Below are 16,402 nucleotides of genomic sequence, written 5' to 3'. Positions count from 1 at the left end.
ATGCACAAAACAAACAGATAAAAGCAATTTGCCAAACAATATACCCTCTTACAATAATTTAAGAACTATTCAAATAAAGAGTTAAGAAACATCCAAGAAATATAATAACTAATGAAAACAACCTTTATAGAATTATACTAAATAAAAATGTCACAATACAAACTATCACTATCTATCTCAATAAAAGAAATAAAAGAAAAACTAAGCCAGGAAAAATAGGCTTTTAGCTTTGTACCTAAATAGAGAAGCTCGGGCAATCCACATTAAGGACTTCTTTGACATTCTCCTGATAAAAGCAGTTAAAAACCTTACAGAGTTGTCTATAAGAACAAACAATTAAAAACAACCTAAAAGTTTAACATTATAGAAACATCCAAAATTAAGGTACATAACAGAATGAATACAGTCATTTATAATAAGAAAATAAGTGTCTTATTCTTGATTTTTTAAAAAAGAACACAAACTCAGTTTATCACAACTAATAAAAAGAGTTGCACATTTGGTCAAGAACTAAAAAGTCAATTGCAAAAATGAGAATAGCTGTATTACGGTGATAGATTATGAGTGATTCTCTTTAATATGTTAATTTTGTTGATATTACTGCCAATAAACAAATTTTAAATAAAGAACCACCCTTGATAGGAGTGGTTTCCTGATTTCTTTGCCATAATTTGGCTGCATTCAATCTGTCCTTTTTAGATAAGGACTATGATTAACCAGTCCCTAATAATGTCTTCAAACTTTCCTTTTTGCTGCTAAATAATGGTCCCATTCCCCGCCCCCACCCCAACAAACCCTCTACCCCACCCTTCCACCCCCTCCACCGCCCCCATAAGTAACATTCACATTTTACCCAGCTCTAGAGCACTGGCTAAGCTATTGCTTCTACTTCTAGAAGTCTCTCTCTCAGAGCACTTTATAAGCTCATGGGTTCACTCCTCACCAAGTGGCAATGACCACAGACTCAAGGATTAGGTAAATCACAAAATAAGTTTATGAAGAAAAAAGTCTATGCCTGCTTTTATGAGATCTCTGAAATGGTGTCTGTTGGAGTCTATATTAGGCAGAAAACTTATTTTTTATAAAACTCAGACCTAATGAATTTGTGAAAAGAATTAACCAGCTAATTCCTAAATGTTTGGTTTCGTAATACATATTTGAATAACCAAATCATTTGCAAATCTAGCAACAGAAGAGACACCATTTCTACATTGTAAAACAAAGCTATTTAATATCAAGCCTAAGGGAGCAATCATGGCTTCTGTCTCCTAACAACAATTCATATTACCTGTCCCTTCCAACCACAAACTGATTATGACCTAATCAACTATTAAAAGATAAAATCTACCTAAACTACACAAACTATATGTATTACTTACTTCCGTTTTTTTGCTTTAACAGGCTCATCTTCATTAATTTCTTCCATTAATTCTTGTTCTTCTTTAACTGTAAGATAAAATCTAATTAAACTTTGTCTGAATAAAAATAAGCAAGCCACCACCAAAATATTTAGACATGAATCCTTCTGCTAATCACTACCAGAAACTTGCATTAATAGTATTTTTTAAAAGCTGCAATTTATAGTTAGTTCACTCACTTGCACTCATAGAGAACTGCCACTTTTGGATGGACAGCATTGTCGGGGTCGGGTGCCCTGGCAAAAACAATTCAAATATTGTTATGAATAATTATACACACATATTCCACAACTTTTTCTTTAAAAAAAAAAAAAAAACAGAATTTGCATAAAATGTCCATCTCTTAATATTTATTCCTTTATAAAACATCAAACAAAGCATGATAATTCTATGCTTTCTCTACTTCTTCCTTTATGTTAAATTTTCAATTCATTTTGAAATGTTTCTTACCCAAACCTTAGATTTACAAATATATAAAACTTTCTGGATTAAGGATTTACAGGACCTTTTTATGATGCGTGTTAACGTATTAATCAAATGAATGAATCAAATATTTAGAAACAGATTCATAAAAAATAAAAGCAAATCACATACCTTCCTGACACCGTTCAGTACTATGGTTATAAAGTATTATCAATATCGAACCTATAAAACAAATATAGCTGAAGGGGAAAAACCTTTGGCACTAGATAGCCAAAGCTGAACTGATTCAGAAATTACTTGTAAGGCCAAATATGTCAGTACCATGAAAATTTCTCAATCACCATAAATGACATATTAGAAATTGTTTCATTAGAAGTATTAAAAATGATCCATTTTATCATGTTTCTACAATACATGGAGCACGAGTTCTATAAAAACACAATATCAATACAAGAGAAAATTATCAATAATACACAACAAAAATTATGTAAAAATATTTTTACTAAATATATTTGAAGGCCATCTGAACATGAGATAGTTTAAAGGATAATCTCTTAATAAGATTTGAGTGTCTCTATATTCTCAGGAGAAAAGGCTTATCGAGTTCAAAAGACTAAGCTTTAATATTGTCACAAAATTTTGCACTTTTGTATTTTACAAAATTTTAGTAAACAAAATATTTTAAAAATAGTCTGTAGTTTTGATTATTTCAAAATGTGCTGAAAGGCTCACTGATGAGTGTTTTAGTAGTATTAACAATCATCAAGAAGCAGCAACAGTACCAAACTATCTTGAATTAACTGAAAATCTTGATAAGGAAAATGTTAAAGATATATATTTTACAAAACAGTCATCCAAATTCTATTTTTTGTACTTTTATTATTATTCTCAAACCCGTATAGCAGTCTATTTTCCTTTTCTAAAATTTCTTATACCACTTGAAAAATAAAGTTTTTCTAAATGGCTCTCACATTTTCTATTAAAAGATTTTTAAAAATTTAGTTAAAATTAGAAAATAAATTCCTAGTTTAAAACTTACTTAGTTTCTTCATGTCTTCCATTCCTTTTTTATGAGGGGGCTCCTGAATAATTTTGTCAACATCTGCCCTTCCAATCAGATCATCAGGTCGGTCCCACATAGAAAGACGAGTGGTGGGATTATAAAAGAAGACTCGCTCATCACCGGTCCAAACAACACACCTAAGAATTGATTCAAAATATCATTTTATGTTATAGAACATATTTTATAGCTTGGTCAATCTGTCAACCTGTCAAAAGGGAGAGGGTAGGACAGTGAGGATGGACATGTTCTTGTTACTAATAGTTCCTTATAGAGAACCAAACATGATTTCTAGAACAGAAGAGCACTAAATGACTAAGGTAAAAACAATAGCTCAACATATTAATTGAGAAAACCAGGAAAAGAAGAGCAATTTGTGACCAGAGTTTAGAGCTCATTGGCACTTGGTTTGGCAAAATTTGAGAATACTAAAAGGATATTCTCAGATGAATCTGGGTGGTCAATATATGTTCACTGTAGAATTCTTACAATGTTCTACAAGTTTCAAATTTTTCATCATAAAATATTGGGAATAAAGCACTATAGAAACAAACAAAATAAATTTAGAAACACAATAGAATCAAAAAAAAAGGTTCAAAGATAAATTTCTGATAAGTTAAAACCCAAAGTAGACAAATAAAGCATAGTAAACACAGGCAGTCCTCACTATGCAAAGTAGTGCAGGGACAGTAAAATAAACTACTACAAGCAGCAACTGTGACACAATCTTAATCATCAACGAAAAAAGTTACAACTAGTCTGTGACCTTTAAAAACTTTTGTCAAAATATTAAAAACTCTTAGAACCAAAAACTAAAGTTTGCTGATTCTGGGGAATACAAAACACTTCTAATTTTGACCTCTCTTTACTTAATTTCAAAAAGCTGTCAAACTAAGATCATAAAATATTGGGGAAAAAAATCCCAATATGGATAAAGGAAACATGAAAACTTCCATGTTTTACATTTAGTTTCTTAACTCATCTCCAAAGAAACAGTAATTTGAAGAGCACCATTTGATGATATCAAAAAGACTAATTAAAATTTGATTATCCAAATGAAGTAGCATATATTCTGCTTAGCTAAACAATCTGCTTAGCTTAAAGACAGCATGTATCCATTTTTTAATAGAAAATAATAAAATAGGAAATTAAAGTTGCAATAATGATATATTCCTTCATTGATAACTTGAAGATAATTAATTTTGACAACTGGTTATTTTTCATGCATTCACATGGATTGTAAAAGCATTAGGAACATAAACTTGCATTTGGGGGAGGTGGTTATGGGAATGCTTCCTAAGAAACACACCCAACTTAGAAGTATAAATAAAAAGATCAATCAATTAGACCTCATCAAAAAATAAAATTTATATAAGACAAGATACCAAAACAAAAGTCAATAGATTGAAACTGCAATACATGTAAAAATCAAAGAGCTAATAGCAGTATACATAAAAAGCTCCCACATACCATACCATTAAGAAAAAAAACAAGTCCATGAAAAAATAAGCAAAAACTATACAAAGACAATCCACAATCAATAAATATGAAATAAGTTCAGCCACACCAGTATTCTACAAAAGGGTCCTTTTCTTATCAGGTTAACAAAGATTTAAAAGGAAAATAGTATGGCTAGATTGGTGTGTGAGTGAGGGAAAACTGGTAATCTCAGGTTCTTGGTAGGAAAATTAAGTGTTAGAGCCCTGTTACGGGTTGAACGTGTCCCCCAAAGGTTCATGTTTGGAAACTCAACCTCTACTGTCACAGTATTAAGAAGATGGGAAATCCTATTATGTAATTGAAAGGTAGGTCCTTAGTGGGGTGACTGGATCCTGAGGACTGTGCCCATGTGAATTCACTGATGGTTTAGTGGGTGGTCATGGGTGTGGTTCTGATGGCTTTAAAAGGACAGTGGGTAAGAAGCTTAGCTCTTGCTTGCTTAGCCATTAGCCATGTGACAGACACACCATGTAGCTGTGGTCACCACCAGATGTGTTCCCTGGACTTTGTACTTCCCAGCTTCCAAAACTGTAAGAAATAAATTCTATTTCTTTATAAATGGCCCAGTTTCAGGTATTCTGTTATAAGCAATAGAAATGGACTAATACAAGCCTACCCCTTCGTAACGAAAAACTTTATCTAAACTTTATTTAGCAGTATCTACCAAAACTTTCAATAGCTATTATCACTTGATTCAGTAATTTCACCTCTAAGAATCAATCCCACGGAAATTCTTGCATGTGTTCACAAAGAAATATGCATAATGATGTAATAAACAGCAACTTTTGTAATGCCAGGGGCAAAAAAAAGGAAAATAACCTAATCATCCACTTGTAGGAAAATTATATATTTTCATACAACAGAAAACTATGCTGGTACAAGTAGATTTATATGGACTAAAACTACAAGATTTCTGAGACATTTAATAAAAAACAGGGAATAACATATTTTTTAAAGATATTATATAATGTGTATGTACACTACCCTACACACATATACATAAAACACAACACAGCAAAAGGTTTGGGCTCACAGAACCAAAACTGTGCCCCAGTAAGCCAAAAGGGAAAAATAACAGCCTACCTAAGGTAAAGGGATCAAGTAGTCAAAGAGAGGGGAATCCAGTAGAATAACTGAAACACATACAAATTTAAGAGAAATTCTAAAGTAGACAGATGAAACATGAGTAAATAAAATAATAAAAACCCTTAAAGAAATTCAAGTGCAGTAGAAACACACAATGACTTGCAAAATTCAGAATGTGATCTTTCAATCTATAATATTCTGGGTAGAACTGAAGATGGTCACTACCAAACCTGACGTAGTGGCTGAAAGATCAATGAGAAAATAACTCAAAGGAGAGCACAAAAACTGTAGATATAAATGGTAAGAAAAAAAGTAAAAGGTTTGGAGGGATAATAGATCCAGGAAACCTGACATGCAAATTACAGATGTTCCAGAAAACAAACAAACAAAAAGAAACAGATGAAGAGAAGCAATAATTATACAAATTCTAAAAGAAAATTTTGCTAATCTAAGAACAGACCCAAGTCTGAAAACTGATAAGCCCCAAGAATCTTCAACCTGAAGAGGTTTGGAGTTAGTTACTATCTTTTCATGTACAATACTCAAACACAGAAACCACAACCCAGAAGTATATTCTCTGAATACAGACTATTTTTGTAACTTTGACTGTAGAAGTAGGTAAATATTTCCCATACTTATTTTTTAAAATGACCTTGGTTTATCAAGTCAGTGGAATAACTATATAGAAAACAACTATTTCAAGTGCCTTTAAAACACAGTAATTTGACTATTCACCCCTAGAGTGATATGTCCTAAACATATAAAATAACTGGGGGGGGGGGGAGCTTAAAGTGTCTTTAGTAATCATACTGTTAGTCATACTGTTGGTACTGTTATTCTGTGATGTGTGTGTAAGAAAAGCAAGAGAAATTATGTTGCTACCATTGAGAAACAGTATTTTCAGCAAGAAAAGAGACACTGAAGTAAGATGTAGATGATGAGGTTCAGTAAAAATCTTGTAGTAGGCATGATTGGCAAGTAATTGTATAAACTCCTGACATATCTTTAGAGGTGTGAATCTTCCATCTGTGTCTACCAAAGAGGTCTATAAATAATGACTAATTCGATAGCAACACAATCCCTAGATCCCACACTACAGCCTACAAATGCTGCTTCTCACCTTGGAGAAAGAGCTGAATCTAGGTCTGAGAAAGGAAATATACAAGACAAGCCTAGAACATCTTGTCATAGTAGAAAGCTAGGAAGCTAAGAAAGACAGGATTATAACCAAAAAAAGAAAAACGTCATGAGTCTAACCAAAGACAAGACAATTGAACATCAATAATAGGAACTGCAATGGATAGAAACATACAAAATATACTTAAATCTATGAATTAATAATATTTAAACCAACTATTCTGAAAACTGGTAAATCCTTCCTTTCCTATACAATTTGTACCACTAAGTAACCAGTTTTGATCAGGGGATGTATCTCTCTATAAGTATTCCAGTTAATAAATGAAAAGTGAAAAACAGAAATATATTACCACCGTTTTCAACCTTTAATGATTTAATGGATCTAGGCCAGGGTTTTTCAACCTTGCACTATTGACATTTTGGGCCAAATAATTAATTCTTGTATGGAGCTGTCCTATGCATGGATGTTTAGGAACATCCCTGACCCTCTATTAACACCCTTCAAGTTGTAACATCCTAAAGTGTCTGCAGACATTGCCAAAATTACTGTTAGTTGAAAACCACAGATCTGGGCAATAATAACCATCAAAGAGTACTAACATTACAAAAAAGACAACTAGATGCACCCTGAGGGAAGGGCATATCATCACTTATTAATTAGTCTTGCCAAAGGAAGATTAAATCTGAATCTGATAAAACTTCTAGATCTGCTTACTAATTTGTAGGAAATTTAGGAATGAAGGACCCTATTAAACAGTACCATGGGGACACAATAATAGAATCCAGACTTTGGGGTGTTATAGGAAAAACACATTTATTTCTTCAATAACAAAAACAAGGAGAAAAAATCAAAATCATTAGGGCAGCAAAACTATTCTGTATGATACATTGTTAATATATGAAACTATGCATTAGACAAAACTCACAGAACTGTGTGATACAAAGAGGGAACCCTAATTAAAATTAAGTTAATAATAATATATCAATATTAATTCATAATTGTAACAAACATACCACACACTAATGTAACATGTCAATAATAGTAGAAACTGTTTATGTGGGCGAGGGGGACGGTACAGGAACTATTTGCTCGATTTCTCTGTAAAATTAAAACTGCTATAAAAATTTAAAAAAAATTTTTTAATTGAAAAAAAAACAAGGTCAAGGGTTCAGTTCCCTGTACTGGCTCACCACAAAAAAAAAAAAAAATTTTTTTTTTTTTTTTTAAATAAAATTAAAAATCAAAAAAAAGTTGAAAGGAAACCTATAGATTACAAGACTTCGGAAACAAGCCAACTCATTGCAACATGTATCTGGATTAATATGAACTGTAGCAGGAACGAAAGAGGAAGCACTGATGTAGGGAGAGAAAGGAAAGGGAAAACCAAGACAAAGTAAAAAAGAAAAAGTAGACCACTCAATACTTAGATTAAAAAACATAATTTTACACAGTTCTATAAATGTAATCACATAGTGGATATATATAAAACAAAAACAAATTTAAAATATCTTAAACAATAAAAAGTAGATTCAGGATTTCACAGTGGTTCAAGTCTATAATTGTGAAAAATAAACATTAATAGAGAGTACTACTAAGGGAGGAAGATACTTGTAGCAATTGAATTTTAGGTCTGAACACCCCAAATACAACAGAAACAAAAATATTCAGTCGACAAAAACATATTTAACATACACTTTTTTAAAGTACTTTTTCTTTTTACAAAATAAACCATGTAACAATAAAGTATGATCAAAAAGTAAAAATAAAACAATTTACTAATTAAGTGAAGTACATACCATGGAGTACCAGGAATAGGAGTAGTAGCTACTGGCTTTGCCTTCTGGGCAGCCTTTTCTTCTTCAGTCATTTCCTCTTCTTTGGGCTCCTGTGGGAAATGATATTACTCCAATTTAATTAATATCACAAAAGTATACCTGAATAGTCCACAAAAACGAGTATCACTGCAAATATCTCAAACTGCAACACAAGGTCTGTTGTTAGAATGAGGAGGGGAGACTCTGAATAGGAATTTTTAAGAAAGTTCTAAATCCTTGCTCCCACAGAAGGAGGTGAATACCACAACAACAGAACCCAGCAGCAGCAGGTGGTCCTATCTTACAGGCTTACTAACTACATGCTTAAGGAGCAGAAATAGAGAACAACAGTATAGAAAATTAGAGACCTCTTCATTCAAGGTTGTTTCTTATTTCTGCTAACTTTCCCTCTTCTAAAACATGACTATCATTGGTCCCTCACTGAATAAAGGAAGTTTCCGAAAAGCAGAACTCTTCAAGTGCTCTAAAGGGATCATTTCACGCCAGAACACAACAGCAGAGAGGACAGGTAAAATATATCTAACAATCCCTAAATATGAAGTTGCACTTATAATTTTAACATGAGGGCTGGCCCATGGCTCACGTGGGAGAGTGTGAGCTGACAACACCAGTCAACGGTTAAGATCCCCTTATCGGTCATCTTTTATGGGAAAATAATAATAATAATAATAATTTTAACATGTACCAGTCTGTAAGTCAGGAGATTAGAGATTAGGTCCAAGCTCTGGTCCAAAGCACTTCCTTTCTACGGGCCTCAGTTTAATATAGAAAGTAATTTAATGAAAATTTCAAAGGAAAAAATGAATGAGAAACTTCAAAGAACCCTAAAATTTCAGAGATCAAATTCATAACAATTACTTAAAAGTATATCAAATAGATATGCAGTTATAAGTAAATTATACCAAACAATTAATGCTGGCTCCCAGGTTAACGGGTCACGGCCCTTTACCTCCTTTATCTCCTTTATAGGCTCTTCTTTAGGATCTTCCTCCTCCGTCTCCATTGGCAGAGGCTCTTCAGAGGGTTCTTTGATTGGCTCTTTAATCTTTTCTTCTAATTTTTCTATTACAAAATTAACATAATGTCAGTCAAGAACTTTCAGAGAATAAGCAGTTAAGACATTCCATTTCTAGTTATTAACCATAAAGATAAAATGTCCTTCCTTGTAATATCATTGATTTGAATTTAATATAATGTTCAATTTCAAATACCCTGCTGTACCAATCAAGAAATTATCTTTAGAGAAGACCTACTGACTTCAAAGGGACATAAAGTCTTTCAGGTTACTCATATATTTGTACCGATCATTCATTTTGCTGAAAGGGATGAGATACTAAGATATTTAGAAACAGCAATAGGGGCTTGTGATATAGAAAATTATGTCTTCTATAGCTAAGACTCCAAGGGCCTAAATTTTTTTTCTTCAGAACACACACAAGGGTACTTCAAAAAGTTCACCAAAAGATTCATATTATCTTTTAATACTATTTTCCACAAACTTTTTTCAAGTACCCTAGTACAACATACACATTCCTTCCTGATCAGTATTATCAAGCTCAATAAAGATAACAATAATTATACAATTCCTGACAACAGTAAAAAATATGTATATACATGACAAACATGTAAGTAGAACAGCTGGCTTTTTAAATAAATATATATTTATCAATTCAGTAGAAATAAATAATCCAACAACTACATTATTAGAAAAATCTCTCAAACATGCTAAACAAAAATTAACTGAGAATTTCAAACAGCATTTTTATTATACCTCATACCATGTCCCAAGTCATTAAAACAATTATACCTTTTTCCTTTAGCTCTTGAGGTTTTTCCCAGGTTGATTCTAATGTTCTATTATTATAATAATATGTCTTCCCATCTGCTGTTTTATATTCAGTCCACTCAGAAACTGCTGTTGCTCCAGCTAAGGTAGCAGGTGAAGCTGCAATAGCAACCTGGGGATGTATCATAGGTACAATAGGAGGGGCCATTCCTGGCAATACACCTAAAAAAAGAATAATAAAAAATTAGATCCGAGTATCAAATTGCAATACAAAATAAATTCTAAATATGAGCTAAACTTTTATATTAAATATTAATAAATCACTTGGAACCAAAATATCATTTTATAGGTGATTTAAATATTAATTCTATTTCCCTGGTTTTTTAGTTCTAATGCCTAAATTCAATTAGACACAGTAATTCAACCCAAGAAATACCTTAAAAACAGTCAGAAATTTGGGTCTTATTTATGAGCAAGTCTTTACATAATAAATTATAAAAATCATGGTACATTCTCTACTTATGAATAGAAACATTTTTATAAAAATGTCTCAAATTCTAATAAAATCAAGACAACAGACATATTTACTGAGCATATTTCCGAGGCAAAATTATTTTGTAGTTCTAAGATACCTAAAAAAAGGTATGAATTTTTAAATTCTCAGGTTTAAAGTAAATGACTGAGCTTATCAAATTTAGGTGATTAAGTCAGATAGCCCTGTAAACTCTGTCAGTTTACTTTTTTCCTAAAAGAGAGCAAAGCTGCTTCTACTTTTTAAAAGATATGCCAAGATTTATATATTTTTCTACAATACAGCCAAAGAAGTTGACATTGTATAAATAAAACTAAAATAAGGATGTGTGAATCAAAATTGAAAAAAAAAATCTCAAATCCTATACTAGTATTTAAGTTTTAGGAAGTTATCTTATTTCAATAACTTTAAAATGTAAATGTTAACTATACACACGAATATTCACACACATATACTCACTAGCATGCAAGCATAATCACATCACTTTACACATGGAAATGATTTTTTTATATTTAACTTAAAAACACACATCAAAAATAAAATTAAATGTTATGAATATGAGAATGAAGTTGTTTACACTTATTACATAAATTAAGATATAAAGTGATCTGACCTTATTTGCTTTTGTGAACCAAAGAAGCTAATAACTATAGGCAACTGGGAAAATTAAGTGTTGGCCAAATATGACAACTGCATTTACACTGCTCATTAAAAAGAAAAATATAAAAAAATCCACTCACTTGGGCAAAGAAAAAAAATAAAAGGATAAACAACAACATTCACTACCATGCCAACTTACAGACAAAACAAACTAAGATGGTTTTAAAAATTACCGGTCTTGGTGGTAGCGACTGTCTTTACATACGGGCAGCTGACTATTTGCATCATTGCTACACCTGTAAAATGGATAAGCAAGCATACGTTGGAAAGCTGCCATTGTATGTCAGCTACCACTGGGATTCAGGGAAATAATTTACCACTACAATTTAGAAAGCTATTTCCAATGAAAAAGACGAAGAATGGAGTAAAATTTCTTTTCATTTCGACATTTTATGGGAAGTGGTGCCAAATCCGATGATACTAATTAATTATTTATTGCATCAATTACCTTTTTATCAAACCAGCTCTGATAATTTCTGAAGGAGTCTCAAGAGTTTAAAATTCAACAAAAGAAAGCCCCTTCATTACACGTATGTTAACAAATTCTCATGCGGGACATTTTCCCATAGGACATTGAACCCATGCTGCTGTTGCTTAGATATCAGTGAAAGGCTACTGCAGCATGACACTGACAAGACACTTTCTCTATGCTGCTGCTAAGCTGAGACTACATGTAGGAGCTGAGGCATGGAACACAACCATGCAGAAGTAAAAAAAGAATAAGATAGGACAAAGAAGGGTGGTAGGGTATGAGATGGATCCAAATATTCCACTGCATATAATACTTTAAATAAAAGAAAGGCAAAGATGAAGAGGAGGGTGGCATTCAACTGGTAACAAAAGAGCCATGTTTAGTGCCTGCTCTATGGAATCCCATGGGCTTGGAACACTATGCAGGCAGGCTAAAACATTAAGAAACATACAGCCCCTTTAATATGTTAATGACTGTATGGGCTCCAGAAACCTCTATATCTAAGCCAGCTAAAGTAGCAGCACTTATATTAAGAATGGGAATTATGTACAGTTCTTAGAAGAATGAAGCCTCATCATGATGCATTACAACGGTAATTAAAAAGGGAATGAAAACCTGAAAAACTAAGACTGATTAACTGAGGAAATTCAAAATTGAAAATGAATTTAAAAAAATTTTTTTAGTGGAAAAGGCTGAAGAAATGTACAGGGAAAATAAACTCTATTTTTTTTTTCCAGCTGGAAAAACTCAACTTAGTTTGGTACCCATAAAAATTAAAAATAATAAACTATTTTCCCCACTAAAGGAGAGAAAAAGAAATTTCTCCTGACTCAGAGACTAAAATTAAAACTAAACCCTTGGGTTTGTAAATAATGTAACTATGTTCACACACACACACAAAAATACTGCCAATTTTTGAAAAGTGCCTTTAATTTCTCAATTCTGTTTTACATAAAGAATATTAAAGCTAAACTTTCTATTGACTCAAACTAACATAAGAACTGGATCATAAAAATATGCTGAATAAAGTTATATGCATATTTTTATTTTCCCTAATGTTGGAAGAAAGCAATGGAAAAACTCATTTGGTTAAGGAAGTTACAGCATATATTAAGATTAAATTAGTATAAATACTGCCATCTGCAGGACCACTGAAGCTAGAAAGTCAGCACTAGAAATCCAATTTTTAGAATATACAAGCTTTATTCTCAAAGACTGTTCTCCAAAACCATCCTCCAATAAATAATTTTAACTATACAACTTAAACAGAAGAGAATCAAATCTATTCATATTTAGGCTTAACAGCCATTGTTAAAAATCAAGCCAACACAGACCTCTTCTATTTGACTATCAACATATAAGACCATACTGAAAAGTCATGTTTTTTCTCAAACTAAAAAAATACATCTAGGGTTTTTTCTCAAGGTGATTACATGCATATAATAAATACAAAATAACCAAACATCTAAATTCTTAACCCTTTTTTTAAAAAAGAAAGAAAGCATTTGTCCAGTTTTCCTTCAACTCTGTCCTCCAAGTTATACTCTATTAGAAAATTCCACTTAGCACTCTGGATAATTCTGATGTCACTGACAGTAAATTTCTTAAAATTCCAAATAAGATTGCATAGTTTTAGAAGTAGAAATGCTATAATCCTAATCCAATTTAGCACCCCCAAATTCCCCTGCTATTCCTGTATTTTACCTAATTCTCACTCCTTCTCTTCATCTCGTTTGACTATCTCCTTCCTTAAGCATTTTTATTAGAGCCCGACAGTACTATTCCAAATAAAATGTAAGGCTCCAAATCCCTCCTGTACAAATCCTGTACAAATTTAAGGTACAAATTCCTCCTGTTCCCCTTACTGCTGAGTTGAAATAAAGGAAAAACACATAGAGATAAATTTCATTATACATACAACCAAACAAAGATTTTGGGAGAAGAAAAACAAATCTTTGTCTTTTTCACTACAACACCTTATAGGACTGAATTGAAAGGGAAAATGAGGAAAATGAATATTAACATCAGAAATGCCTTAATATATAAAAATATTATTATCACTTTCTGTAACACATTAGCTCTCTTTCCAAAGAGTCTTGGTATCTTAGGTAAAACCTTATAGACTATCCAATTCAAGTTCTCTTCCAACTGACCTATAAAATGTCATTAGTGGCTGAAATTTACTGAATGCCCTTTACTGTTAAACTTTACAGGTATCACCTCATTTGGCAACCCAAATGGTGACCATCATCTGTCCTAAATTATTACTGATTGGTCGAGGGTCAAGGGAGACCATAACATCAAAATGCAGCTATAGGTGAAGGGATTTTATTGTGACAAAGTTCCACTTTTTATAGAAATGAATTTTGCCACTCTGTACCTTTCACCTATTAATAAGAACCTATAAAAAACAAAAGTCCTTTCAAACAACAGCCTTTCAAAATACTTCAACAATATTAACATACTACCTTAGTCTTCTCTCTACAGAATTAACAACCCTACCTCCCTCCTTCAGACAACTCAGAATCCAGTACCTGGTCTTAATATTGTCCTTAACCCTAAAGCAGACCAAGATTGCAAGAAGAGGTTGTGACAAATTTCAAGCTATTCTCCCTTTACCATTTTGTTCCCTACAAAAATTATATCCAGAGGAAATTAACCAGCTGCTTGTCTTCAATTTAGAAAAGGGATAACCCCTAGTATTATAGAAAACATTTTCGGTTTTCTTCTTATTTTTAAATGATTTGAGTTTCCCAGACGTCACATATTGGGCACTTGATTATCTTACTCCACATCCATAATGCATAAAAGGTTTTTCAATCAAATCAAAACAACAACAAAAACTAATTCTTGAAATTTTTGGTTTCTTTCTTGCCAAGGTGTAATATCTGAAAGTGTCCTTTTCAAAGTGGCCACAGGAAAAAGACGACCAGAGCAATAGTAATTAAGATGTGTACAAATCTAAGAAATAGCTGTCTCACAACACTATTCTTATACAGAAACTAGTTAAGTGGCAATAATAAATAGTGCAAGGAATGAGAAATTGAGAGAAAAAAGGCCTAGGTTCTATTCATCTTTGCTACAAACTAGCCCTGTGTACTTGACCTACCTAAGGTATCAATATTTTCAACCACAGTACAAGGAGAATGGACCATGGATCAAGGATTAAATGTGTTTGAAAACAGAAAATGCATTCAAATTAGAATGCCCAACATGATCTCTATTTAATCCCTATGGGAAGAATTCTACTCTACAATTTTTTAATTATTTTTCTAGTCTTAAAATATTTTCTCCTAAGACAATAAAACACATGAATTCACCGTAACAATTTAAACTTTTAAGTGATGTATGTTATACTTTACTTCACAAGCGTTACAAGGGAACCTTTTGGTTTCTGATTTATATAAATTTTTTTACAGTTAAGTGATTCACAAATTCTTCCCAGCATTAAGAGTTATTAAGAGCTTGGTATCTGGATCTGGGGGGAAAGGCTCAAATCCCAACATATCACTTATTAGCTATGTGACCTTGGGCAAGTAATTTAACCTGTCTGTATATCTACTTCATAAAATGGTTGTGAAAATTAAAGGGTCAACGCATGTAATGTGCTTAGAACAGAGCACGGTATATAAATCATTCAACTTGTGTTAGCTATTATGACTTGTGATTTCTCAGCTTCACAGACTAAATCACTGAAAAATATTTCATTTAGAACATATTTACACAAAAAGATGATCATTTTTAATTCACTGAGGCCATTATCCAAAATAAGTGTAGCTTTAAATGTGGTTCTAATTTTAAGACATGTAAACAACAACAAAAAAAGAACATTTACCAAAACTTAAGAGAAAATATTGCAGTTAGCCATGAATCTTTCAAAAACATTTCAAACAGGTGAGATTCAGGGCAAATTTTAAATGCAACAGACACATGAGAACAAACTAACTGACAATATGGAAACATAGCTGGAAGGACTATTATAATCTGCTGGTTTACCTGGAAGTGGAATTGGCATGCCAGGAAGGGGAACACGAAATGGAGGTACCATTACTGGTGGAAAAGCAGGTATTGCTGCTGTTGGCTGAGGTACTGAATGAGGAACAGCAGGAGGTAACGTCTGGGGGTGTGGCTGGGGAACAGTTTGCACAGGTGTGGCTGTAGGAGCTGGAGTTGAAACACTAACTGTAGGCGTGGCAACTGAAACAGCAGAACTTGGGGTCTGATCCTGTGTTGTAGGTGCTGATAAAAGATAAAACAAAAACATGTATCATTCCTTTTTAAAACATATTACTATATTCACTCATCATTCACTCATTTAGTAAGTATTTAAGGATCCATTCCATGCACTGCAAGAAATTTGTCAAAAGGTCTGTCTTCAAAAAGCTTGAAAATAGTTAAATAAAAAAAAAACCCTAAAATACTAAGTGAAATGGGGTAAATGTAGAGGGGTGTAAATCAAGACCCAAATACCATTTCTAACTGTAAGAGAGCA

At 32.4% G+C, this 16,402-nt stretch overlaps 1 protein-coding gene across 7 annotated transcripts in view; it reads right to left on the bottom strand.

Moving 5' to 3' along the window:
• TCERG1 (transcription elongation regulator 1) overlaps positions 1-16,402 on the bottom strand; it is a 54,680-nt gene that overhangs the window by 25,623 nt on the left and 12,655 nt on the right. For 3 of the 7 annotated variants that reach the window (XR_010022618.1, XM_063085856.1, XM_063085862.1), the window contains exons 5-13: positions 15,907-16,149; positions 11,612-11,674; positions 10,268-10,468; positions 9,410-9,522; positions 8,422-8,510; positions 2,881-3,041; positions 1,598-1,654; positions 1,380-1,446; positions 236-286 (exon numbers count right to left, since the gene is read on the bottom strand). Coding sequence is in view for 6 of the 7 variants with exons in the window: in XM_063085856.1 (XP_062941926.1) it covers positions 236-286; positions 1,380-1,446; positions 1,598-1,654; positions 2,881-3,041; positions 8,422-8,510; positions 9,410-9,522; positions 10,268-10,468; positions 11,612-11,674; positions 15,907-16,149 (1,045 nt within the window). In the remaining variant the exon portion in view is untranslated. The remainder of the gene's footprint in view (positions 1-235; positions 287-1,379; positions 1,447-1,597; positions 1,655-2,880; positions 3,042-8,421; positions 8,511-9,409; positions 9,523-10,267; positions 10,469-11,611; positions 11,675-15,906; positions 16,150-16,402) is intronic. The other 4 variants (XM_063085857.1, XM_063085858.1, XM_063085859.1 and 1 more) reach the window with 3 other exon arrangements.

The sequence above is a fragment of the Cynocephalus volans genome, chromosome 2, assembly GCF_027409185.1.
Source record: "Cynocephalus volans isolate mCynVol1 chromosome 2, mCynVol1.pri, whole genome shotgun sequence".
NCBI lineage: Eukaryota > Metazoa > Chordata > Mammalia > Dermoptera > Cynocephalidae > Cynocephalus > Cynocephalus volans.
Note: the sequence above shows the minus strand (reverse complement) of the source record. Positions and strands in the feature narration are given on the sequence as shown.